Genomic DNA, 24,039 nt, shown 5'->3' with positions numbered 1-24,039 from the left:
ATCAGAGCCTTGCGCCGGGCTTCGAGTTATCCTGAGCTGCAGGTCAGCCGTTGGACAGTCTTGGTTGTGGGGAAGTTGCCATCTCATTGGCTGAGGACAGATATCATCGAGCGTCTCAGAGTAGGAGTGCTGATCTAGGATCAGCTCCCCATCTAATCTCGTTCATTGGGATCTTACCCGGGCAAAACTGATCCTAAATCAGCAATCTGAGACGTTTGATACATGCGGCTGGTCTTCTGATACTGATTGAACACGCTCAGCTCAGTTTAGGAGAAGCATCTTTATTGTAATTATTCCAAGCCGTTCGTTCTACAGCCAGTTTGAGTCAGCCTAGTTATTCTCTGATTTCTCTAGCTAGCGATTCTCGGTATAGACAATTTTTTTGCTTGTTTGACTGCAACTGAAGGACGCTTCAGGTATTGGATTCTCCAAATGACCTTGCCGATCAGGTCTTGGTTTGGACTGGGTATGACAACACCGCAACGCAGTCCTGCTGTGTGTTGCTGTGGATCCTCTGCTCACGGTTCTAGGATCAGCTGTTTGTTTACAGTGACATTATGATGATGCAGAGAGACCAGAGGAGCTCATGTAAATGTGATTTTTCATTTTTCTGTCTGTATGCGACTTCACCTCTGTATCCATTTCTATGTATGTCTGGCTCCTGTCTATGTGTCTGTTTGTTTGCGGCTCTGCGCTTCTCCCCAGGTCCATCTACAAGGACTGTAACACCCTGCACTTGCCCATGGAGCGTTTCTCCCCCGTGAGGCGCTTCTCCGATGGGGCCACCACCATACAGGCCTTTAAGATCCACCTGGAGAACAGCAGCCTCATCAGGCAGCTCAAACAGGTACTGTACACCCCCACCTGGTTCTGTACACCCCCACCTGGTTCTGTACACCCCCACCTGGTTCTGTACACCCCCACCTGGTTCTGTGCACCCACACCTGGTACATACAGTGCATTCAGGAAGTATTCAGACGCCTTGACTTTTCCCACATTTTATGTTACAGCCTTATTCTAAAATTGATTAAATAAACACAAATCCTCGATAATCTACACACTATACCTCATAATGACAAAGCGAAAACACGTTTTCACATATCTTTACAAATTTATGAAAAATAGAAAACAGATACCTTATTTACGTAAGTATTCAGTCCCTTTGCTATAAGACTTGAAATTGAGCTCAGGTGCATCCTGTTTACTTTGGTCATCCTTGAGATGTTTCTACAACTTGATTGGAGTCCACCTGTGGTAAATTCAATTGATTGGACTTGATTTGGAAAGGCACACACCTGTCTATATAGGGTCCAAAGTTGACAGTGCATGTCAGAGCAAAAACCAAGCCATGAGGTCGAAGGAATTGTCCGTAGAGCTCAGAGACAGGACTGTGTCAAGGCACAGATCTGAGGAAGGGTAACAAAAAATGTCTGCACCATTGAAGATCCCCGAGAACACAGTGGCCTCCGTCATTCTTAAATGGAAGAGGTTTGGAACCACCAAGACTCTTCCTAGAGCTGGCCGCCCAGCCAAACTGAGCAATCGGGGGAGAATTGCCTTGGTCAGGGAGGTGACCAAGAACCTGATAGTCATTCTGACAAAGATCCATTGTTCCTCTGTGGAGATGGGAGAACCTTCCAGAATGACAACCATCTCTGCAGCACTCCACCAATCAGACCTTTATGGTAGAGTGGCCAGATGGAAGCCACTCCTCAGTAAAAGGCACATGAGAGCCTGCTTGGAGTTTGCCAAAAGGCACCTAAAGTACTCAGACCATGTGAAACAAGATTCCCTGGTCTGATGATATCAAGTTTAAAGTCTTTCGGGACAAGTCTCTGAATGTTTTTGAGTGACCCAGCCAGAGCCCTGACTTGAACCCGATCGAACATCTCTGGAGAGACCTGAAAATAGCTGTGCAGCAACGCTCCCCATCCAACCTGAAAGCGCTTGAGAGGATCTGCAGAGAAGAATGGGAGAACGTGCCCAAATACAGATGTGCCAAGCTTGTTGCGTCATACCCAAGACTCGAGGCTGTAATCGCTTCCAAAGGTTCTTCAACAAAGTACTAAATAAAGGGTCTGAATACTTATGTAAATGTGATATTTCAAAAAAATTTAATACATTTGCAAACATTTGTAAAAACCTGTTTTTGCTTTGTCATTATGGGGTATGAATTTTTTTTTTTAAATCTCTTTTAGAAACATTCAAGGGTTCTGAGTACTTTCTCAAACCACTGTATCTCACAGCCTCCCGAAAGACAAAGCATTTGAATGTTTTCTTCTTTCACGAGAGACTCGTCCTGATTTACCTCTGCCTGCAGCTCCTGAGCATAGTCCCGCTCCAATGTATCTACAGTGGGGCAAAAAAGTATTTAGTCAGCCACCAATTGTGCAAGTTCTCCCACTTAAAAAGATGAAAGAGGCCTGTAATGTTCATTAGAGGTACACTTCAACTATGACAGACAAAATGAGAAAAAAAATCCAAGAAAATCACATTGTAGGATTTTTTATGAATTTATTTGCAAATTATGGTGGAAAATAAGTATTTGGTCACCTACAAACAAGCACGATTTCTGGCTCTCACAGACCTGTAACTTCTTCTTTAAGAGGCTCCTCTGTCCTCCACTCGTTATTTGTATTAATGGCACCTGTTTGAACTTGTTATCAGTATAAAAGACACCTGTCCACAACCTCAAACAGTCACAATCCAAACTCCACTATGGCCAAGACCAAAGAGCTATCAAAGGACACCAGAAACAAAATTGTAGACCTGCAGCAGGCTGGGAAGACTGAATCTGCAATAGGTAAGCAGCTTGGTTTGAAGAAATCAACTGTGGGAGCAATTATTAGGAAATGGAAGACATACAAGACCACTGATAATCTCCCTCGATCTGGGGCTCCATGCAAGATCTCACCCCATGGGGTCAAAAGGATCACAAGAACGGTGAGCAAAAATCCCAGAACCACACGGGGGGACCTAGTGAATGACCTGCAGAGAGCTGGGACCAAAGTAACACAGCCTACCATCAGTAACACACTACACCGCCAGGGACTCAAATCCTGCAGTGCCAAACGTGTCCCCCTGCTTAAGCCAGTACATGTCCAGGCCCGTCTGAAGTTTGCTAGAGAGCATTTGGATGATCCAGAAGAAGATTGGGAGAATTTCATATGATCAGATGAAACCAAAATATAACTTTTTGGTAAAAACTCAACTCGTCGTGTTTGGAGGACAAAGAATGCTGAGTTGCATCCAAATAACACCATACCTACTGTGAAGCATGGGGGTGGAAACATCAAGCTTTGGGGCAGACCAGGACGACTGATCCGTGTAAAGGAAAGAATGAATGGGGCCATGTATCGTGAGATTTTGAGTGAAAACCTCCTTCCATCAGCAAGGGCATTGAAGATGAAACGTGGCTGGGTCTTTCAGCATGACAATGATCCCAAACACACCGCCCGGGCAACGAAGGAGTGGCTTCGTAAGAAGCATTTCAAGGTCCTGGAGTGGCCTAGCCAGTCTCCAGATCTCAACCCCATAGAAAATCTTTGGAGGGAGTTGAAAGTCCGTGTTGCCCAGCAACAGCCCCAAAACATCACTGCTCTAGAGGAGATCTGCATGGAGGAATGGGCCAAAATAGCAGCAACAGTGTGTGAAAACCTTGTGAAGACTTACAGAAAACGTTTGACCTCTGTCATTGCCAACAAAGGGTATATAACAAAGTACTGAGATAAACTTTTGTTATTGACCAAATACTTATTTTCCACCATCATTTGCAAATAAATTCATAAAAAATCCTACAATGTGATTTTCTGTTAAAAAAAAATCTCATTTTGTCTGTCATAGTTGAAGTGTACCTATGATGAAAATTACAGGCCTCTCTCATCTTTTTAAGTGGGAGAACTTGCACAATTGGTGGCTGACTAAATACTTTTTTTGCCCCACTGTACCTGCTGCTCCTGAGCATAGCCTTACCCCGTACCTGCTCCAATGTATCTACCTGCCTCTCCTACATAGGTGCCCACAACCCCTGGGGCGCAAGTGTGAATGCCACACAAGCCTCCCTTGACGTCATCCACTTGTTTTCCTACACAGTGAAAGGACAGATTTAGATACTGAGCCTCTTTAGAGAAGATTCAGTGTAGAGTCAGTGTGTACGTCTCCACTTTGTACTGTCCCGGTGTCTTAATGACGGACTCCCTGATGTTGTCTATCGTCATACTAAACTGTCTGGCCTCACTGGAAAGTATTTTGTTAACGCATCCGGGGAAAAGAGCGTGTCTTACCGTGATTCAATTAATGCCTTTGTCACAATAGAATCACTTGCATACGCACATAGCTAAATAGCTTGTCAAGTGCTCTACTTTTGCCTCTGGATGTTCTGGCTCTCCATTGAGGTCCCATCAGTTGAAAGGCCTCTTGTAATTCTCATTCTCTCAAACCCGCTGGTCCTTATTTCCCCCTTACCCACCTGCTCCCGCTGGCCCTGCCTTAACCCCGTACCTACCTGCTCCATTGTATCGACCAGTGTAGAGACACCAAAACACAGGTTTCTTCTTGTTTAGTCTGTATACTTAAAGACCCCTCCCTCCCATCCATCTTTTTTTCCAGAAACCATACCATTCTACCATTCTCCGAAACCAAGGACATTTTTAATTTTCTGCTTTTCATTCAATATGTTTCCATGTAAAGAACAAGTCATCGATGTACTTTTTTTTCATCTTTTTTTTTTTTCCTTCCATCCATCTTTTTTTCGACCTTCTGTCACCTGCACCTCTACACAGCGCCGAGGCTGCCGTTCAACTATATTTCAATATGTAAAGACTTACCAAAACCAAACTTGTGTTTTTTTTTTTTTTTTTTTACATTGCTCTGCAGTCTACAATACTTCTTTGGGTAAGCACTGCAGCTCCTAAGCATTGTCCTGCCTTACCCCATACACTTGTGTTTCACTCTATCTTCCTTCTGCACCTCAGTGTGCAGGCACTTGATGTAATCCACTTACTCCCACTTAACCTTCAATTAGTCTGATTCCATACACAAGGACAGATTGTGCAGTGTTGGACTGAAACACTGAACTGCTTTAGCAATCGAGTCGGTGTGTAATAGACACAGATCCAAGGTGGGGGCATCAAGAGGTTCAGCAGGTTTGAGGATATTTGGGATTGGCCTAAGGGTGCTGATGTCACTGGGGTGGTAATTAAGGGGTAATCCCACAGACTCAAGTTTGGGATGGTGTTATGGTGAGAGTAAACACTAGGCTGTTTGGGTCACGGGGGTGAGCGTCAATACAAAACAAGCTGCCATTGATGTCGCCAGTACTTCTGCCCTCGGTCAAAGCTGAAGTCATTACGTGACCCAGAACCAAGTCCGCTAGCCTTGTCCCAGATCTGTTTGTGCTATCATGTCAACTCTTTGTCATGCCAAAATGATAGCACAAACAGTGCTGGGACCAGGCTAGATATCAGCTAATCGATTTAACAGTTTAATGTCGAGGCTGTGATGAGAGACTAGCGCTAGAGGGGTGGCGGAGGGATCTCCAAGGTTGTTGTAACAGTACACAACAGGGCAATAGGGAAAATTCTATATTGATGACTTCAGAACCGGTCTGTATTAGGGAGTTAACAGCCATTTTAAAAGTGTAAGGAAGGACCACATGCCTTACATACAAACCTCATAGACCCTGAAATGGATTCAATTTAAATCAAAAAGCTTTATTGCCCATCCAAAATACATAAGAATGAAATGGCCTTTTCTGACATGCAACAAAGAATTGATTTGAATCTCTTTTATTGTTGCATTCTATATTATCGTCGGATGGGGTATTCTGTGTGAAAGTGACCGCAAGTAATGCTATTCATTATATTTCAGGTTCCACTGTCTTTCTTTGTGTGGTCTCTAACAACAATATGTTTGTTGTGTGTTTGTGCGCGTATGTGTACCAGGAGTGTGAGCAGCTGCAGAAGATGTACGCTTGCCCCCAGGACGAGAGGCTGCTTGAGCACACACAACAACAGCATTTCCTGTACCAGCAGGAACAGCAGATTCTACACCAGCAGATACAGGTCACTGTGACACACACCGACACAGGCACACACACACACTCGCGCGCGCACGCGGTGACAGACACACACACACAGAGAACGACACAGACACACACATAGAGACACACAGAGAAAGACAGACACACACACAGAGACACACAGAGAAAGACACACATACACAGGCACACATACACAGAGAACGGCACAGACACACAGAGAAAGACAGACACACACACACAGACACACAGAGAAAGACACAGACACACAGAGACACACACACACAGAGAAAGACACAGACACACATACACAGAGACACACACACACACACACACAGAGAAAGACACACATACACAGAGACACACACACACACACACACTGCGTGGTTTGTATCAGCTGGAGCAGTGCTTTCTACACCAGCAGATGCAAGTCACTTTGAGCCTGAAAGACACTCACACACTGGGAAATGCTGGTCGATGTGACACAAACACCGTAAACACATGCCATTATGCGTTCCTAAATAGTTTCCCCATTAGCTAAATCTTTCTCTCCATTCTGCAGGCCCTGTCTTTGGGACACGGAGACTGCCAGCCCAGTCACCTTACCCACCAGCTCCAGAGGTGAAAACACCACACACACACACAACCTGAGTTGTCAACACCCGCACACTCTGAGCAAGAGACTGATGATACTCATTAGTGTCTAAAAAAAAGCATTTATTTTTATGCGCACAGGTTCAATGGAACACGCTCTATGGCAATAGTCTGCTAAACACATGTCGTGCAGATCAGAGAAGCTCCACCAACAAGCCAGGCTTTTGTGCTGCTCTATTGATTTGAAGTGTTATTTACATCCCTGTCTGTTCTCTCCCTTCCCTCAGGTTGCATATCCAGCCCTCCAGCCCACCGCCTACACATCCCAGCAACAACCTTTTCAGACAGCCCAATCAGAGTCCCCCTCCAACAGCGATGATGCAGGGGCACGGTGAGTTCTAACTCCACCCCTTATTCCTACTTGTCTTTTTATTGGACTAAAGGACTGAATGATCAGTCAATGTGACAAAATTGTTAATGATCCCTTATTAAGACTAAGTGATGGTTGAAATAACCTGTTTGTAGGTGTATTAGCTCTCTCCTGACTGACTGATCTCTCCCTCCTCCCCCCAGGTGTACCATCAGCGGTGCAGTACCAGCAAGCCCCCGCCCTCTACCAGCCCTCCAGCGGGAGTCCCCCCCCTTGCGGCCTCCGCCCCGTCACACTGCCCCCCCAGCAGCAGCAGCCCTGCTCCTCTTCCCGTGGGGGGGGTGTCCCCATGCCCCAGCAGCAGGTGACTATCCAGGTGCAAGAGGTGGAGCTGGGAGGGGGCGGGGCCCTGCAGCGCCAGCAGCAGGCTTTCCTTTCCACGCCGGGCTCCCACCGGGTCCTGGGGAAGCAGCTGAGCGCAGACAATGCCGAGACCCACAGGTGACCCTCACGCTGCCTGTGTGGCTGACCCGTCATGGCTGTTCCCCTTTGCACTTTTTGATTTTAGTTTTAGTTTTCCCTCCATCACTTTTCTTAAACTTTCATGTTCTTCAACTCTGTGTTTTGGACTTTCTCGCATGTCCTCACACTGTAAATACCTCCATTTCATCTACCCCCCCCCACCCTCCTTCAGTTATTGTAGATTTCAGTCTGTCATACCTCAGTCAACCGTAGGAAGCCATGTTCCTGAAACCCAAAACTCACTCATAATTATGTTTTATAAACCGTGTTGCCCATGGTGTAAATACTTTTGGGCTTGTATTATTGGGAGGTGGGATTTAGAGGCAGCATGGGATGCATCCTAAATGGCAGCCAATTTTCCTATATCCTGAACTCCTTTAGACCACGTGCCCTGGTCAAAAGTACTCTATATAGCAGGGGTGTCAAGCAAATGGACCCAGTGAGCCCATTCAATCTGGCCCTTTCGAAAAGGAAAGCTAGACAGTCAGGGAGCATTAAGAAAATGCATAGAGGTTATGTTATCTTTTGCACTTTTTGACTGCGAGGAAATGTAATCAATATTAAGTGCCGCCCTCGGGACCTCTGTGAAGACCGAATGAGACCTGCGGGGCGAAATGAGTTGTTTACGCCCCTGCTATTCAGGGACAACAGGGTCTTACACTTGATAGGTTAGTGGATTTCAGACAAAATCTTGTGGGTTTTTACATTGAGAAATACCACTGTGACCAAAGTGTTTTGATAAACCAAAAAACCTACTTGGCTGAATAAGGAGACGTCCCACCGCCGCTGATTCCCCCGCTGAGATTGGCTGACTAAATGGGCGTAGGTGGTGGGATGACTGCTCGGGGTAGGAGTGTCCCTTCCAGCTGGTAGGAACTAGGAATTCCTATACCCAACAGTCTGTGTGTTGTATTTCTCCTCCACCCCAGCTGGTAGTAACACTGTAGGACCTAAACACGCACCCAACAGTCTGTGTTGTATTTCTATGCTAAGCCTAGACCACGTTCACTGAGAGGGGGTGACAAGCTCGGTGGTTACCTCATCGTTTGATTTTCCTTTCATTTCCTCTGGCAAAGCAACAGATTTTGGGTGTATTTGAGGTTGTCACTCAATACCATGACTCCTTTAATTCCGGAAGGCTTCTGTGCTAATTATCACCCATAATAGTGGGTCAAACTGTTGTATTGAAGATGTAGAATTGTATTGTCATGTCAGAATCACGTAGGCATATTTGTGTTTTGTCATACTTCTCTCACCACTCATACTGTTCATATTAACTCATTTAATTTTTTATAGTACTACTAATAATAACTGCCATTTATTGCTTGTATACTTCCTTAATCCAAAATACTTCATCTCAATGGTGTATTTGTTTTTTTCCCCTCTCAGAAGTATTTGCATTGGATGGTACATTTTGTTGCAAGTAGCATATAAGCTGACTATTCCCCTCTCTTCCCTGGTCCCTCGCTCCCCAGTCGCAGCCTCGGACGGTTCAACACATACGACCAGGCTGCCTTTAACCCCCATCTGTTCGGCGAGGGGTCTCGGCCATCGGGGGTGGTGGGGGGCTACAACCCCTACCTCCAGGGGACCTCCCTCAAGGTGCCAGGGATGGAGGGCTACCAGGGTGGGGTGGTCGGTGGCACTGGAGGCGGGGGCTACGGGAGCCCCTCTGCCTTGCAGCAGGCTCTCCTCTCCCCCACCCCCCTGGAGTACCGGCCCCAGCAGCATGTCACCCCCACCCTACAGGGTCTCCTCTCTCCCCGCCACTCCCTGACGGGCCACGCCGACCCCCGCCTGCCACCCCAGGACCTGGCCTCCCTGCTGAAGAGGCAGAGCCCTCGACCGGCACCCCCCACTTCCCCCAACGTGCCCCAGGACTACACGGAAATGCTGCTGCTGCGCCAGCTCGGCCAAGGGGAGTCTCTGGAGCCGGGAAGCCCCTACCACCACCTCCTCCAGATCAGGCCCCCAGACGTCCAGCCCCCCAGCCTGCCCCACTCAGAGAGCATGGAGGAGGATGACCTGCCACCCGGATACCATGAGGGCCTCCTGGCCAAGGCCCAAGGCTGTGGGGACGGCCATGACCTGCTGGGCCCCCCCCAGGGAGGGACGCCCCCCTACAACTCCCCCACACACAGACACGGTTACATCAGGAGCACCACCACAACCAGAGGTAAGGGTCAAGCAGGCTCAACCGTAGAAATAGAAGGACTATTTAGATTCTGTACATTCTATTTCTATGGTGTCAAACAGCTTTCACATCCCTGTATGCTGATACTCACATGCTTTTTACACATTCCTGCTTCGGTCACACAAGCTATATTCTACATTGTTAACTTAGCAAATTCAGTAATCCCTCCCTCCCTCTCTTCCCCCTTCCAGACAATGAGCATGTTGACTGCAGGACCCAGGGGCAGCAGGTTATGGAGCAGGGCGTGCCTGACCGTAACGGAGTGGGCTACTCCACCAGGGGCCCCCAGGGGGACGGCTATCGGCCCCGGGGCCAGCTACAGCGCCACCACACCATCCAGACCTGCGACGACGCCTATGTGAGTCTCTCACGGTGCCATCATGTGCTCCGTTTGGGACACACAGAAGTAGAATCTACAGAAACTCTCAGCCTCTTGTGTAGCTCTCAAAGGACTGGATAGTTTCAATGGATAGGTCTTAGGCTAGGTAAACTATCAGAGGGCACAATGGACCTTGTTGCTCATACGTACCTTTTCAGATCTGTGTGGCATGCCTAGGGTTAGGGACTCGGGGTCAATTTGGAATTGTCTGTGTGCGTGCGTTTATGTACTTAACGTGTCTTTCTGTACCGCCTCAGGACCAGGCCGAGCCCATGTCTGGGATGAGCCTATTGGCTGGCAAGGCTCTGAGCTCCGCCCGCATGTCTGACATCCTCAGCCAATCATCTCTGACAGGAAGCCAGCAGCTCCACCAGCGGGAAGAGTCAGGTCAGTGTCACCTACACACACACCAAACGAGGTAAAGTGAGTGAAACGTGGCAGTGTGGTCTAAGTAAAATGCGAACTCTAAAATAATCTCTGTCACAGGACTAATATATAGTATAACAATATATGCCGTTTTAGCAGACACTTAACCGCATGCATTTTCTATTGGTGGTCCCAAAGGGAATTTAACCCATAATCCTGCCGTTATAAATATAAATATTATTGTGAAATACACCTGATAGGTGCAGTGACATGTTGTTTTACAGGGTCAGCCATAGTAGTAAGGCGCCCCTGGAACAAATTAGGGTTAAGTGCCTTGCTTAATAGCACATCGGCAGATTTTCACCTTGACACCTCGGGTATTCGAACCAGCGACCTTTCGGTTACTGGCCCAACGCTCTAACCGCTAGGCTAGCTGCTGCCCAACGGAGCCACGGAGGACCATGCACATGCACTCACAACACCCACCTGCCCTGAACATGGAGGAGTTCTTCATTCTGAAAGGCTATGTGTGTGTGTGTTTTCTCCTGGCAGTATGTGACGTGGAGGGAGAGCTCCACGCTGGAGCCTGCTACCCGTCGTCCTGCACCAGCAACATCCTTCACAGCTACAAACCCCCAGACCTGCAGTACAGCATGGAGCAGGCCGGGGTCTAACACAGGTACGCACAGGCACTTAGTCTGCGTCTCAAATGGCACCCTATTCCCTTCTTTTGACCAGTAGTGCACTATATTTGGGGAATCGGGAGCCATTTTGGACCAACCTCACAGTATGACTCTGTTGCCCGAACTCAGTCTACACAGTCAGTGAATGTCCTTTACCAGACTCATGTCAATGGTTGTCCATACTGTTGCCACTGTTTGTTTATTTCATTTTTAGATGTAACAAATTCTTATTTACACTGACACGCTACCGGGGAACAGTGGGTTAACTGCCTTGTTCAGGGGCACAGCAACAGATTTTTACCTTGTCAGCTCGGGGATTCGATCCAGCAACCTTTCGGTGCTCCGAACACTTGGCTACCTGCCGCCCCAAAATGTTAATGCTGTTCTTAGATCAGTTGTCATTTAATTAAACTTTAATTTAGCCCGGCAGGTCATTTAGGATACGATTCTCATTGGTTGGTCAAGAGGTGAACAGGACTAGAAGTGTTAGTGCTCCTAGCTAGGGGAAATCCAGAGGGAATCTCAATGGTATTACCTTGATTCCTCACCTCTCTCCTTACTTCCTTCTCTAAGCTCATTGGAAGAGAAGGACTGGGAGGGGATCCTCAGATATGCTTTTTGAGATGGAGGCAAGGAGAGAGGGCACAAGGAACCAAAGAAAGACAATTGAAATTCTCCCCTAGTGTTAACTCTGTCCCTCTGTGTTCTCTCTCTCCTAGGAGCGTCTTCTGTGTATAAAGGTCCACATCAGCCACCTGTGTTGAGCAGCATCACGCCAAACCGCCATTGTCTGTCTGGAGGGGGCGCAGTCCGTCAGTCATGGGGCTTGGGGGAGGGCAGGCAGCCTACAGGCTGCAGCCCGGGGTGGGTGGGGGGGGATTGGCTGGGCGAGGGGAGTGGGTTCAATGCCAGCATTCTGTTCTGCACAGCCATCTAGCAAGCATTGCCATCATTGGCTCTCTCCATTTCTGCTCTTCCGTCCGATTGGATAGATTGGGCTCTGCTTCCCCCTATCACTTCTTCCTTCCTACCCCCTTGCGGTCCCGCTCTCCTGCCCCCTTACCCCCCCCCCCCTCCTCCTCCTAACTGTTGCCATAGCAACATACTCATGCGCCTCAATGTCCCAGACATTCATACAGGCAAAACGTATAGATAACATAAACTTACACATGCACACACTCAGCCACAAACCCAAAGTATTCACACCAAGTCTGTGCGCAGGGATTCCTGTGAGGTTCTGTCCGCTCCTCCCTCTCCCCTCCACTGTATTCCAGTGGACCATTCCGGAGCGGGCTGTGATCTCAGAGCCTATGAGTGACCCATTCCATTGGGCTTGCAGGGGTGGGATTGGGTCAGGCTCAGAGGCGCAAAAAAAAAAAAAACAGCTCAGTGACATCGAGGATCGCACAGCACAACCAGCTCTCATTTGTTATTTTGTTTTCCTGTTCTGTTCTTTTTATTAATTGTTTTTAAAATTCATTTTTACGGGCTAATGTTCATCTAGAAATTATGATCATTACTGTTATTACTGTTTTCTGTAAAATAAGTTTTATTGTTATTATGATTATAATGAGAATTATTATTAAAGGAAAAAAAATTGTCCTGTGTTGCAAGGAAGACAACATTTTAGTTTTGATTACTTAAGAAATTCTGCACTTTCGGTTCAAGCTATCTTTAATTCCTCTCCCTGTTTACCCTCCCATATTGCCTTCTCCTTTTGTCACCCCCTTGTTCTCTCTTGTTTTATGCCCTTCTCTGCCCCCCCCCCCTCCCGTTCTTCATTCCATCCTACTCTCTCCCTCTTTTTCCACTCCACATCACTCCCCTGCCACCTTTTGTGACAGTGTGGCATTGTGTGTAGTTTTAACAGACATGCTTCCTCTTCCTCCCCTGTACAGCGACACCATGTATAGACCACAATTGCTGTATCCCATTTTTTGGGGTGGGGGGTGTTGGGGAGGCATTTTTTTATATTGTTATTGTTATTATTTGTATTTTTGGATGTCTTCAGATATCTTTTTTTTTTCTTTTTTTTTTCTGAATATTGAGATTTTTAGCCAAAAGAGTACAGGGAGAAATCCCTCTTTGTTGTCATAAAAAAAGATTGTTCTTATTGTTTTATTATCGAGACACTTGAAGAGGAGAGTGGTTATTTGTTACTTTTTATCATTTCAATCATTGATCTCGTCGTTGTTGTTATCGTTTTCAGTTTTTTGGGGGGGTAGATTTGGCAGGCAATGGGTTGTGGGGTGGTTCGGTGCTGGGAATGCAGTCATTGAAACGGAGGGGAACTGTAATATAGCTGACAAATCATCACCATCATCATCGTAAGACATTTTTAGAGGCGGAGATGGACAGACCCCCTTCTCCACTCGCTCCCCCAATCTGCAGTGGTACCCTCCGTCTCGGACCTCATCGCCCCCTTATTGGCCAACACACACTGGACATTGCCTCTTCTCCCGACTCTGGCCCAGCTCTGGCCACATCCAAGGAGGAGACTACTACTCTGCACATGTGCTGCCTCCCTTTTCTATCTCTTTCTTGCTCTATATCGTTCCCTCCCTTCGTCACATGATCATCAAGTGAGACCTACTCCAGCCCCAATACTGAATTCAGTCCTTCATCTCTTCAGAGGGAGAGAAATGAGGAACTGACCAGAGAAAGACCGGTTGCTTCAGTTTGACCCCAGCGCAGTATGTACAGTTCAGATAGTGAGCAGAGGGGGTGGGAGAATGATCCGCCTCCCTATCCCCACCTTGTCCGCAGGACTCCTAGTGCATCATGGTCCAGCAAGGGACTGTGAGTGTGTTGCTGATGAGTGAGCACCTCGTTGTCTTCTTCCTTGTCTGTTTCTGTCTGACTTCCCTCTCATCATCTGTAAACCAGCTCTTTGCTCGGCACCTGTATCCTATGTTTTCTCTTTCTATTGTTTATTTTGTTTTTGGGAGTACAAAAATACTAAAGTGCAACAACGATGATTAAATAGAATTACCAACCAAACTGAGATGAATTAAATAAATATATATAAATAAATAATTTAAAAAGACATTGTGTTTGGGTGATCAATAGATTTAAGGAATCTGTATACCACCTGGGAATTTATGCTTGTTTTTTGTCAGTCTGAATGTCACACTGCTTGTTTTTTGTCAGTCTGAATGTCACACGGCTTGTTTTTTGTCAGTCTGAATGTCACACGGCTTGTTTTTTGTCAGTCTGAATGTCACACGGCTTGTTTTTTGTCAGTCTGAATGTCACACTGCTTGTTTTTTGTCAGTCAATGTCACACTGCTTGTTTTTTGTCAGTCTGAATGCCATACTGCTTGTTTTTTGTCAGTCTGAATGTCACACTGCTTGTTTTTTGTCAGTCTGAATGTCACACGGCTTGTTTTTTGTCAGTCTGAATGTCACACTGCTTGTTTTTTGTCAGTCAATGTCACACTGCTTGTTTTTTGTCAGTCTGAATGCCATACTGCTTGTTTTTTGTCAGTCTGAATGTCAAACTGCTTGTTTTTTGTCAGTCTGAATGCCATACTGCTTGTTTTTTGTCAGTCTGAATGTCACACTGCTTGTTTTTTGTCAGTCTGAATGCCATACTGCTTGTTTTTTGTCAGTCTGAATGCCATACTGCTTGTTTTTTGTCAGTCTGAATGCCATACTGATTGTCCTCAACTTACGAGCAGTTGCTTGTCGTTGAGGAGCAGAGTTAATGGTTGTCATACATGTACGAACATCTTCATGCACTACAGCAGGGTTGTGTTCCATTCCAATTTAGTCAATTCAGGAAGGAAACTGAAATTCCCACTAGAATTGGATTTTCAGTGTCCTTCCTCAGTTGACTGAATTTAAAAAGTGATCAACCCTGCCATATACTCCAGATTTCACAGGCTGTGATAGATAAGGCACACACCTGAAATCCTCCTGGGTAGTTGATCCTCTAGTTGTATTTGTGAGAGTTAAGGAAAGGACCTCCTGGTCCCTGACACAGGAGCACTGTCGGGATGAATGGGGATCATTGGGTAAGCTATTGATCTACATCCTTCTACCTCAGGGCTGCAGTGCTCGGTGATCAGCTTCTTTGGTCTGTCTGTCTATAACTGCACTGCAGTGGCTTTTCAGGCAACAGTAGCTGAGCACAGATCTAAGGAGCCTTATAGGATTTAATGGAGGAGGGGCAGGCAGGGATGCTGTGGGCCTGCGATTGGAAGATGTGCAAGATAAGTGGATAGAGCTAGTCCCCTGTGTCTTAGTAGAATGACCCCCCTCTCCCCCATCACTCTCCTTCCAGCCATCCCCTAATTTTTCTCTCTCTCACACCTTGTAATACGTGGCTACTGGCTCACTGAATGACGGATGCATTGCGTAGCTTGTCCCGTTTTCCTCTCGCTCCCCCTCTCCTCTTTCCTCTCTCCCCTTCTCGTTGTCTGTGTGGCGACAGCATGACTGCCTGCGTCAGCCACTAAATGCTGCTTGCTGCAGTCAGAGGATTGTGTGTGTGTGTGTGTAGTTGAGTGAGCCAGGGGGTGCTGCCTCTCTTCTCCTCTGCTACCCTACCCAGCATGTATGGAGGACCGACAGGCTGAATCATCCCACCACCATCTGCAGACTGTGCCAAGGTAACACACTAACATGGATTTGTGTGTGTGAGAGAGACAAAAATAAAGAATGGGGGAAGAAAGGTTAGGACTGTTATGTGTGTGTGTTGGTTTATCTGAGTTTGAAAGACAATGCTGTGTATATTTGGGTATGTGTGCGTTTTGAGGACACTGCATGCATCCCTGCACAGCAGATTTAGTGTGTTGCGCAGAGTCTATCCCTCTAGCTCTCACTCCTCTTGCCCATTACTCTCTTCCATCCATCGTGCCTGTGCTTGTTATGATAACAAGCTTCCAGCCCTCTCTTTACTGGACTGATTGCGCCATTGTTTATTTGGGGAGTACTATGGAATGCTATTCTCATGCTGTCACCTTTATGTGTTGATGTCGTGCTTGCATGCCCGCTTTACTGGAAGGCGCTGACACATTGATCATGTGACCATGATAATCCGGGATTGATAGTATCAGGCGTTGGTCATTTCTGGTGCTTTTTCACACATTTGATTTGCACGTATGTGGTGTGAAATCACGGACTTCTCCTTTAAAACAGACCTGTTTTTTTAATCTACTGCTAGAGATTTACTCAGATGGCGTCTATATCAGCGTATTGCACTGCAGCTCCTTACAAATCAAAGTTAGACAGCCAGCAAATGATTCAATACTCTGTGGAGTCAGGGTCTATTTGTGAAGAGCATAATCAACTCTTACTCTACCTCTCGTCATCACTGTTCGTTGTGTCTCTATATCCCGTCGCAGTTTGGCTATTTCTTTGTCTTTCGTACTGTTGTATCCTTTCTGATTGGCTACTCCTGTGTCTTTTCATGGATTGTCCAGGAAGCTACTGCTCTTCTGTTGACGTTGTCTGTTCACACTAGTTGTTTATCTGTGTTCACCGCATTCTCTTTGTCTCTCTTAGGGATCTATCCTCTTTATTCCTGTGTGTTTTTACGGTCTTTGTCCCAGTCTCTTTCTTTCTGTCAGTGTTTTTTTTTCTTTTTCTAGAGCTAATGCTATTCTTATGTCCATGTTCTCTCTCTCTTTCTCTCCATATCTGACACACTGTTCTATTTCCCTGTCTTGTTTCTGTCTGTTTCTTTGTCCACCTCTGTTTTGCTTTTCATTCTCTTGTCTGTGTAAACCCTCTATTCAGTCACTGGAGAGCAATCACTTACTGCCAGTCTCTCTATCCCTGTGTGTGTGTGCTTGCGAGTGCACATCATGGCAGATAGCAGGTGTGTGTTGGTGGTCCTGTGGATGAGCATGGAGTGTGTGTGTCTGAGGCAGGTGCCGGGCACCACTGTCCTGCTGCTAAACACCTTGGCCTGGGCATGGACAGGTCAGTAACAAGACTGGATCACAAAAACTAAGAGATGGAAAATATACCACCTCACAGAGTATACTACTCGGTTCTTTATGAGTTACAGTATATTGATAAAGATTCTGATGAGATACCAATGAAAAGTACATTGAAATAGACACTGAAATAGAGTTTCAAGGGCACATCTTTTTATTTTTTTACATCAACTTCTCTGTCCAGGTGCCATCGAACATGCGCCCAAAATTGATGGACGGCATCGAGCTGCACTAACACTGAAAGAGAATGTCACCCACAAGTTCAACTGCCAATCAGAGGGTTGGAATCCTCATGCCCCGCCCCTGCTGACGTGGTACCTTAACGGGGAGCGACAGACACCGCCGTCGGACAAGCGGACACCCGGGCGCCTGGTGGTGACATCACGGGAGGAGTCTGGGCTGCTGACACCGGACTCCAAGCACAACAGCACCTTCTCTCTGAGAGCCAGGAAGTGGGATAGAGAGCTAGTATGTGCCGCCTCCAGCCCTCACAGTGGAGAGAGCTACAACGCCACCGTCACCCTCAATGTGCAGTGTGAGGAGGCTTGTTGAATGATCTGCTGATGTTGTGTGGGGAATGTGTTAATATGATCATCTGTTGTGGCTGTTAAGGTTTCACTTACTTGTTGAATTAAGGTTACATATCCAAAGGCAGTATTAACCCCAGTCCTTCTGCTTACGCAGATACAGTGCCTTGCGAAAGTATTCGGCCCCCTTGAACTTTGCGACCTTTTGCCACATTTCAGGCTTCAAACATAAAGATATAAAACTGTATTTTTTTGTGAATAATCAACAACAAGTGGGACACAATCATGAAGTGGAACGACATTTATTGGATATTTCAAACTTTAACAAATCAAAAACTGAAACATTGGGCGTGCAAAATTATTCAGCCCCCTTAATTAAGTTAATACTTTGTAGCGCCACCTTTTGCTGCGATTACAGCTGTAAGTCACTTGGGGTATGTCTCTATCAGTTTTTCACATCGAGAGACTGACATTTTTTCCCATTCCTCCTTGCAAAACAGCTCGAGCTCTGTGAGGTTGGATGGAGAGCATTTGTGAACAGCAGTTTTCAGTTCTTTCCACAGATTCTCGATTGGATTCAGGTCTGGACTTTGACTTGGTCATTCTAACACCTGGATATGTTTATTTTTGAACCATTCCATTGTAGATTTTGCTTTATGTTTTGAATCATTGTCTTGTTGGAAGACAAATCTCCGTCCCAGTCTCAGGTCTTTTGCAGACTCCATCAGGTTTTCTTCCAGAATGGTCCTGTATTTGGCTCCATCCATCTTCCCATCAATTTTAACCATCTTCCCTGTCCCTGCTGAAGAAAAGCAGGCCCAAACCATGATGCTGTCACCACCATGTTTGACAGTGGGGATGGTGTGTTCAGCTGTGTTGCTTTTACGCCAAACATAACGTTTTGCATTGTTGCCAAAAAGTTCAATTTTGGTTTCATCTGACCAGAGCACCTTCTTCCACATGTTTGGTGTGTCTCCCAGGTGGCTTGTGGCAAACTTTAAACGACACTTTTTATGGATATCTTTAAGAAATGGCTTTCTTCTTGCCACTCTTCCATAAAGGCCAGATTTGTGCAATATACGACTGATTGTTGTCCTATGGACAGAGTCTCCCACCTCAGCTGTAGATCTCTGCAGTTCATCCAGAGTGATCATGGGCCTCTTGGCTGCATCTCTGATCAGTCTTCTCCTTGTATGAGCTGAAAGTTTAGAGGGACGGCCAGGTCTTGGTAGATTTGCAGTGGTCTGATACTCCTTCCATTTCAATATTATCGCTTGCACAGTGCTCCTTGGGATGTTTAAAGCTTGGGAAATCTTTTTGTATCCAAATCCGGCTTTACACTTCTTCACAACAGTATCTCGGACCTGCCTGGTGTGTTCCTTGTTCTTCATGATGCTCTCTGCGCTTTTAACGGACCTCTGAGACTATCACAGTGCAGGTGCAATTATACGGAGACTTGATTACACACAGGTGGATTGTATTTATCATCATTAGTCATTTAGATCAACATTGGATCATTCAGAGATCCTCACTGAACATCTGGAGAGAGTTTGCTGCACTGAAAGTAAAGGGGCTGAATAATTTTGCAAGCCCAATTTTTCAGTTTTTGATTTGTTAAAAAAGTTTGAAATAACCAATACATGTCGTTCCACTTCATGATTGTGTCCCACTTGTTGTTGATTCTTCACAAAAAAATACAGTTTTATATCTTTATGTTTGAAGCCTGAAATGTGGCAAAAGGTTGCAAAGTTCAAGGGGGCCGAATACTTTCGCAAGGCACTGTATTATCATTGGCCGCAGTGCTAATATCAATATCCAATATGATCCCACCACTGTAGGTTATTTAAACCCAGTAGTACATTGAACTGATGTGATGCTCAGTTTCCCTCTCTTTATTCTGTTCCCCTTTTCTATCACAGTCCAGCCAGAGATTCTGCGTGTGAACGCTCACTACACTGAAACCTCAGACCCTGGCCTCTCCTTGGTCCTCTTTGCCTTGGTACGGTCAAACCCCCCTGCCCACATCACCTGGATGGACCAGTCCGGTCAGCTGGTGGCCAACACTTCGGACTTCCTCATCCTGGACTCGCGGAGCTACCCCTGGCTGACCAATCACACGCTGCAGGTTGCCCCGAGCAGCCTATCAGGGAATGTCTCCGTAAACGCCAGCAACAGTGTCGGTGCAGCTCAGAGCAACCTAGCTCTGGCAGGTCTGACAGGTCAATATCACTTTGACCCTTTTCTTACTATCATGCCGCCGACATGAACAAACTGTCTTGTATATGTTCTTTTCAGCGAAGGGTGGATGCGTAACCAGGCCAGCTGAGCATAGCTTGATTTGTCCCAGCTCGGCTCGGTTCAGTAGTGTGAATAGCCCTTTTTTCCACTACAGCCCAGATCATAGGCCCCCTGTTTCTGTATTCTCCAGAGTTCCTCCAGTCCAGGGTGGAGGTGCCGGTGCTGGGCATCCTGACAGGGGGCGCTGTGGGCTTCATTACCTTCCTCATCCTCAGCCTTCTGGTGCTCTGCCTTCTGCACAAGAACAAGGGCAAGGCCATCATCGGTGAGACAGGGGAGCAAGGAGGGTGGGAGGAACTGTTGTATTTTGATGGTACAGTGAATGAAGTGCTTTAAGTCTCTGAAGAATGTCTGCTCTTTTTCAGATGAGCCAGTCGAGATTATAATGGCGAAAAAATGGTAACGTACATTTATTTAGTTAGTCGGTCTGTTGTTTGTGTCAGTTGTCAGCATAGGTATGTGTCTAAATGTGCCTTTCGCTCGGGAAAAGAGTGTCTGCTAAAACGTAATACCTATCAGTGGCGATATTAGCATGTGCTAAGTCTTGGTGGGGAAAGAAAGAAAGAAAAGTGTGATGCATGCCAGCAAAGCCACTACACAGCACAACACTAAACAATACATTAATTGCACTGTAATGGTGACATACGGTGCCCACAAACTGTTAGGGCCTACGTAAAGCTGCCCGAACAGCAGTCCCAACATCTTACCACTGCTACACCTGGCTATCAGCGGAGCCTTGTCTGGCAGCGAAACAGTTCATTCAGCCTCATTTACTACCTTTTTAAATAAACATAGCTGATATGGCTGACTTGCTTAAACAAATGTGGTTTCTACTAACAATTGAGATGGAGAAACTATGACATAAGGGGACGAAAAGCGGATGAAAGGAAATCCTTAACTTCGATTAAGACCTTAATGAGCGAGCTAGGACGGACATAACCGTTAGTCAATATAATTATTTGTTTAGCACTTTTGAAATGTACAGCAACAGAATTCAGAATATGGGTCATTCTTACAGTGTTCTCCCTGTACACCAAGTCAGAACTGTAGGACAAATAAGGGGGCATATAAGCAGACAATGAAAGCTTTTACAATATTCAATGATTACATTTCACTTAAACAGGTTATAGGCTACAGTAGAGCAGTCAGAACAGTAGGCAAAATTAAGAAGGGTAAATAGGCCAAATTATTAGGGTGAGGCATATGGCCTACTAAAATCTTACTACACAACATACACTTAGTATTACTTTCTTAGGTACAGTATACATATCTCCCTGGCATATTACAGAATTTATGCCGCAGCATACAATACATTTTTGGACTCACCTTGTTGTGCTGTGCTCACTTGAACAGGAAGGTGGAATTTTGTCATCAAATTCTGGCATTCTCTGGATTTATGGTGCTTTCAAAGCAAGTTGGATGACCGTTCAAAACGTATTTTCCCAGTCGGAGCTCGTTAATTCCCGACTTCCCGGTTGTCTTGAACTCACTAAAGTCAAGTTTTCGCAGTTCCGAGTTGTTGTTTTGAGCATGACCCAAATCATGCTTCATTGACAGCATGGCCAATGTTGAATGTTTATCATTTTAAACTCGGGGAAAAGAGCCCCTTAATGCCATATTTGGGACCACACAGCCACGGTCACTGATTCCTTCCAAACCACCTGTTAAATTTGTGATTTCCAACTTGTTGTTGTGTAATATTTATGTCCAATGGCCGATGAGCACCGATACGTTTTACCCATCATTTCTCTTCATTATTTCTCTTCATATGACAAGGATTAAAAAGGTTTTGCCAGTAGATTGTCGACTTGATTCACGATGATGACTGCTAGCTCAGACTGGGAAAGTATGACGTTGACGTGATCAGTCCAGTCAAAGCTACTGTACATGTAACGTGATTTGACGTCATTTTATCTGTGGCCAATGACCTTGAGCCTTCTTGGATGGACACTTTTATAATGTGACTATGGCAGCACCCAAAGTGCTAGAATTTTCAAGGTCTCCTCTTACACTTGGCAGTGACGTAGTGTCCCCATGAGTGACAGAACACTGAGCAACGCTCTGTATGTTCCGCTGGCTAGCCCCACCACCACAGAATGCACTGAGCTGGGCTGAAACACCTGCATTTTGGAGCTGCCTTCCTCAAGAAAGCAAAAAAAAATAACTCAAAGATATGCATAATTTTTTACATTGTTTGAAAACTGATATCTGACCTGTATTAATGCCAAAATAACATGCAAAACAGGCATGCCCCTCTGCCCCACCTGCCCAGAATTACGTGTTGCCACTGTTTCCTATGTATTGTATTCATGCTCCTCTTTAAGTATTTACAGTATTTACAGTACAGTACACAAGGCAAGTGTCTGTATAATAATATACTTCACATGGGTGTATTCACTAGGAAGCAAACAGACGCAAACAGGCCAAAACGGGGATGGGCATACCTGAACTTATCCAATAAGAAACGTTTTGCTACGGTGTGCACTAATAAATACACGCCATAACTCTTGTTTCAGTATGGAATCATCTAGTGTGAAGGTAGACAAGATATCCCTACCCAGAGAGAACATGTCTCTACCTTCCAACATGCAACTCAACGACCTCAGCACCCTGCATAAAGGTAAGACACTACTGCTGAGAGACCGATGCCTCATTAGAACTGAGGCAGAAGTCTCATCAATGGTGCAAAGCAATTACAGCAACTGGAAACAGTGGCCATTTTGGTGCCCTGGGCACTGGCATCTGTCCCTGTGGTCTTCTCTATGACTCTGTCCCATCTGTTACTCTACTTCCTCATCACCCATGCTGTCTCTCTGTAGCACTCGAGACCGCCAAACACCACCTTGGGGACAAGATGAGAGAGGAAGAGGAGGATCTGTCTGCTGCCTACGCTGCCAGGGGTAAGACAGGGTTCAGATGTTTAAGGTTAGCTTGCCTGTTGAATGGAAATGAGTGGGCCCAGTCTACACTTTCCACACTAATATAATGTGTAACATAGTTTCAGGCGTGTTACGGAGCGTGTGGATGTGTTTATATATACCATTGGATGTGTGTGAGCCTATAATTCTCGTTTGTGTGTATATACTGTGCACCACATATGTCCGTACATTGTTCTAAAGCTTGTTGTTGACACCCCCTCCAGGCTTCGCCCTGTACCCCATGGTGGGCTACATCTATAAGGTGAACAGCAAGAGCAGTGATGAGATCTGGCTCTGACTACTATGCCCCAGTTCCACCACTGGGTGGTCAAACCACAGTGCAATGGGCCAAAAGGAACCTGTGGAACGACTGCCAGTCAACCAATCAGCCGATACCATCTTCAACAAGGACCAATAGAGATGCTGAGATGATTACAGGCGCAGACCAGCACGGGGAACCTGTTAGGAAGATACTGTAGTTAGCGATCTCACTCCGGGGTTGTCCAGATGAACCTATTACAGCAGGTAATCACATTCCAACTTGATGCCGTGAAAATCAGAAACTCAGAATATCAGGTCTTATGTTGATTGGTTAGTGTATTTCAAGCTGACAGGTATAAGTCTGTAGCCTGGTCCTATATCTGTTTGTGCTGTCTGTCTGTTTGGTGTGACTATATGTCACAAACAGATCTGGGACCAGAAGGGTGCAGTTGTGACATCAAGTGAATCAATTTAGATGGCTCTAAACACCTAAACCGATACTCAGTGTGGAAAGTATACTGTACCTGTGTTTTAGATGGTTTACACTGACTGACACCTACCACTCCTCCATATACTACAGTCTGTTGATCATGTACCATAACCATGAACTCCTGTTGGATTAAGGAATGCTTCATGTTCTTTGTATATCATAATGTCCAAGACAATGTATGTGAACTGACATATTTCTATGGCTATATACATAAACAATAGATATTCATCTACAAGTATAAAATATGTGTATATGTATATTTGTATTCATATGTATATGTGTATAAAATAAATCTAATAAAGATGAATATGACTGGATTTGACTATGGACGGTGAATTCTGCTTTTTGTTTTTATTCAACCAGCAGGGGGCGCTAATCTTTACCGTAGTTAAGATGGAGACTGACGGATCCAACTGTCTATTGATTTACATATGATGGTCTGTCTGGCTTGTCAT

The 24,039-nt window shown here is 45.8% G+C and overlaps 2 protein-coding genes across 4 annotated transcripts in view; both read left to right on the top strand.

Moving 5' to 3' along the window:
* Positions 1-14,195, top strand: part of sik3 (SIK family kinase 3) — a 46,431-nt gene extending 32,236 nt beyond the window's left edge. For both annotated transcript variants that reach the window (XM_036962045.2, XM_036962043.2), the window contains 10 exons: positions 706-847; positions 5,943-6,062; positions 6,600-6,658; positions 6,919-7,022; positions 7,205-7,502; positions 8,999-9,699; positions 9,909-10,075; positions 10,354-10,483; positions 11,015-11,141; positions 11,865-14,195. In XM_036962045.2, the coding sequence (XP_036817940.2) occupies positions 706-847; positions 5,943-6,062; positions 6,600-6,658; positions 6,919-7,022; positions 7,205-7,502; positions 8,999-9,699; positions 9,909-10,075; positions 10,354-10,483; positions 11,015-11,136 (1,843 nt within the window). In that variant the 3' untranslated portion in view covers positions 11,137-11,141; positions 11,865-14,195. The remainder of the gene's footprint in view (positions 1-705; positions 848-5,942; positions 6,063-6,599; positions 6,659-6,918; positions 7,023-7,204; positions 7,503-8,998; positions 9,700-9,908; positions 10,076-10,353; positions 10,484-11,014; positions 11,142-11,864) is intronic.
* Positions 14,196-15,285: 1,090 nt separating this feature from the next.
* On the top strand, positions 15,286-23,915 carry tmem25 (transmembrane protein 25). 2 transcript variants are annotated; one of them, XM_021582115.3, is made up of 9 exons: positions 15,286-15,758; positions 16,963-17,073; positions 17,275-17,625; positions 19,537-19,836; positions 20,046-20,180; positions 20,281-20,314; positions 22,432-22,535; positions 22,735-22,815; positions 23,058-23,915. In XM_021582115.3, exons 2-9 carry the CDS (start codon positions 16,992-16,994, stop codon positions 23,129-23,131), a joined length of 1,161 nt encoding a protein of 386 aa, XP_021437790.3. In that variant the 5' UTR covers positions 15,286-15,758; positions 16,963-16,991; the 3' UTR covers positions 23,132-23,915. The 2 variants fall into 2 exon arrangements, with proteins under 2 accessions (XP_021437790.3, XP_021437789.3); XM_021582114.3 differs by lacking the exon at positions 15,286-15,758 and having other exon boundaries at positions 16,845-17,073.
* Positions 23,916-24,039: the final 124 nt, after the last annotated feature.

The sequence above is a fragment of the Oncorhynchus mykiss genome, chromosome 24, assembly GCF_057628025.1.
Source record: "Oncorhynchus mykiss isolate SJ-2025 chromosome 24, ASM5762802v1, whole genome shotgun sequence".
In the NCBI taxonomy this organism is placed as follows: domain Eukaryota; kingdom Metazoa; phylum Chordata; class Actinopteri; order Salmoniformes; family Salmonidae; genus Oncorhynchus; species Oncorhynchus mykiss.
Note: the sequence above shows the minus strand (reverse complement) of the source record. Positions and strands in the feature narration are given on the sequence as shown.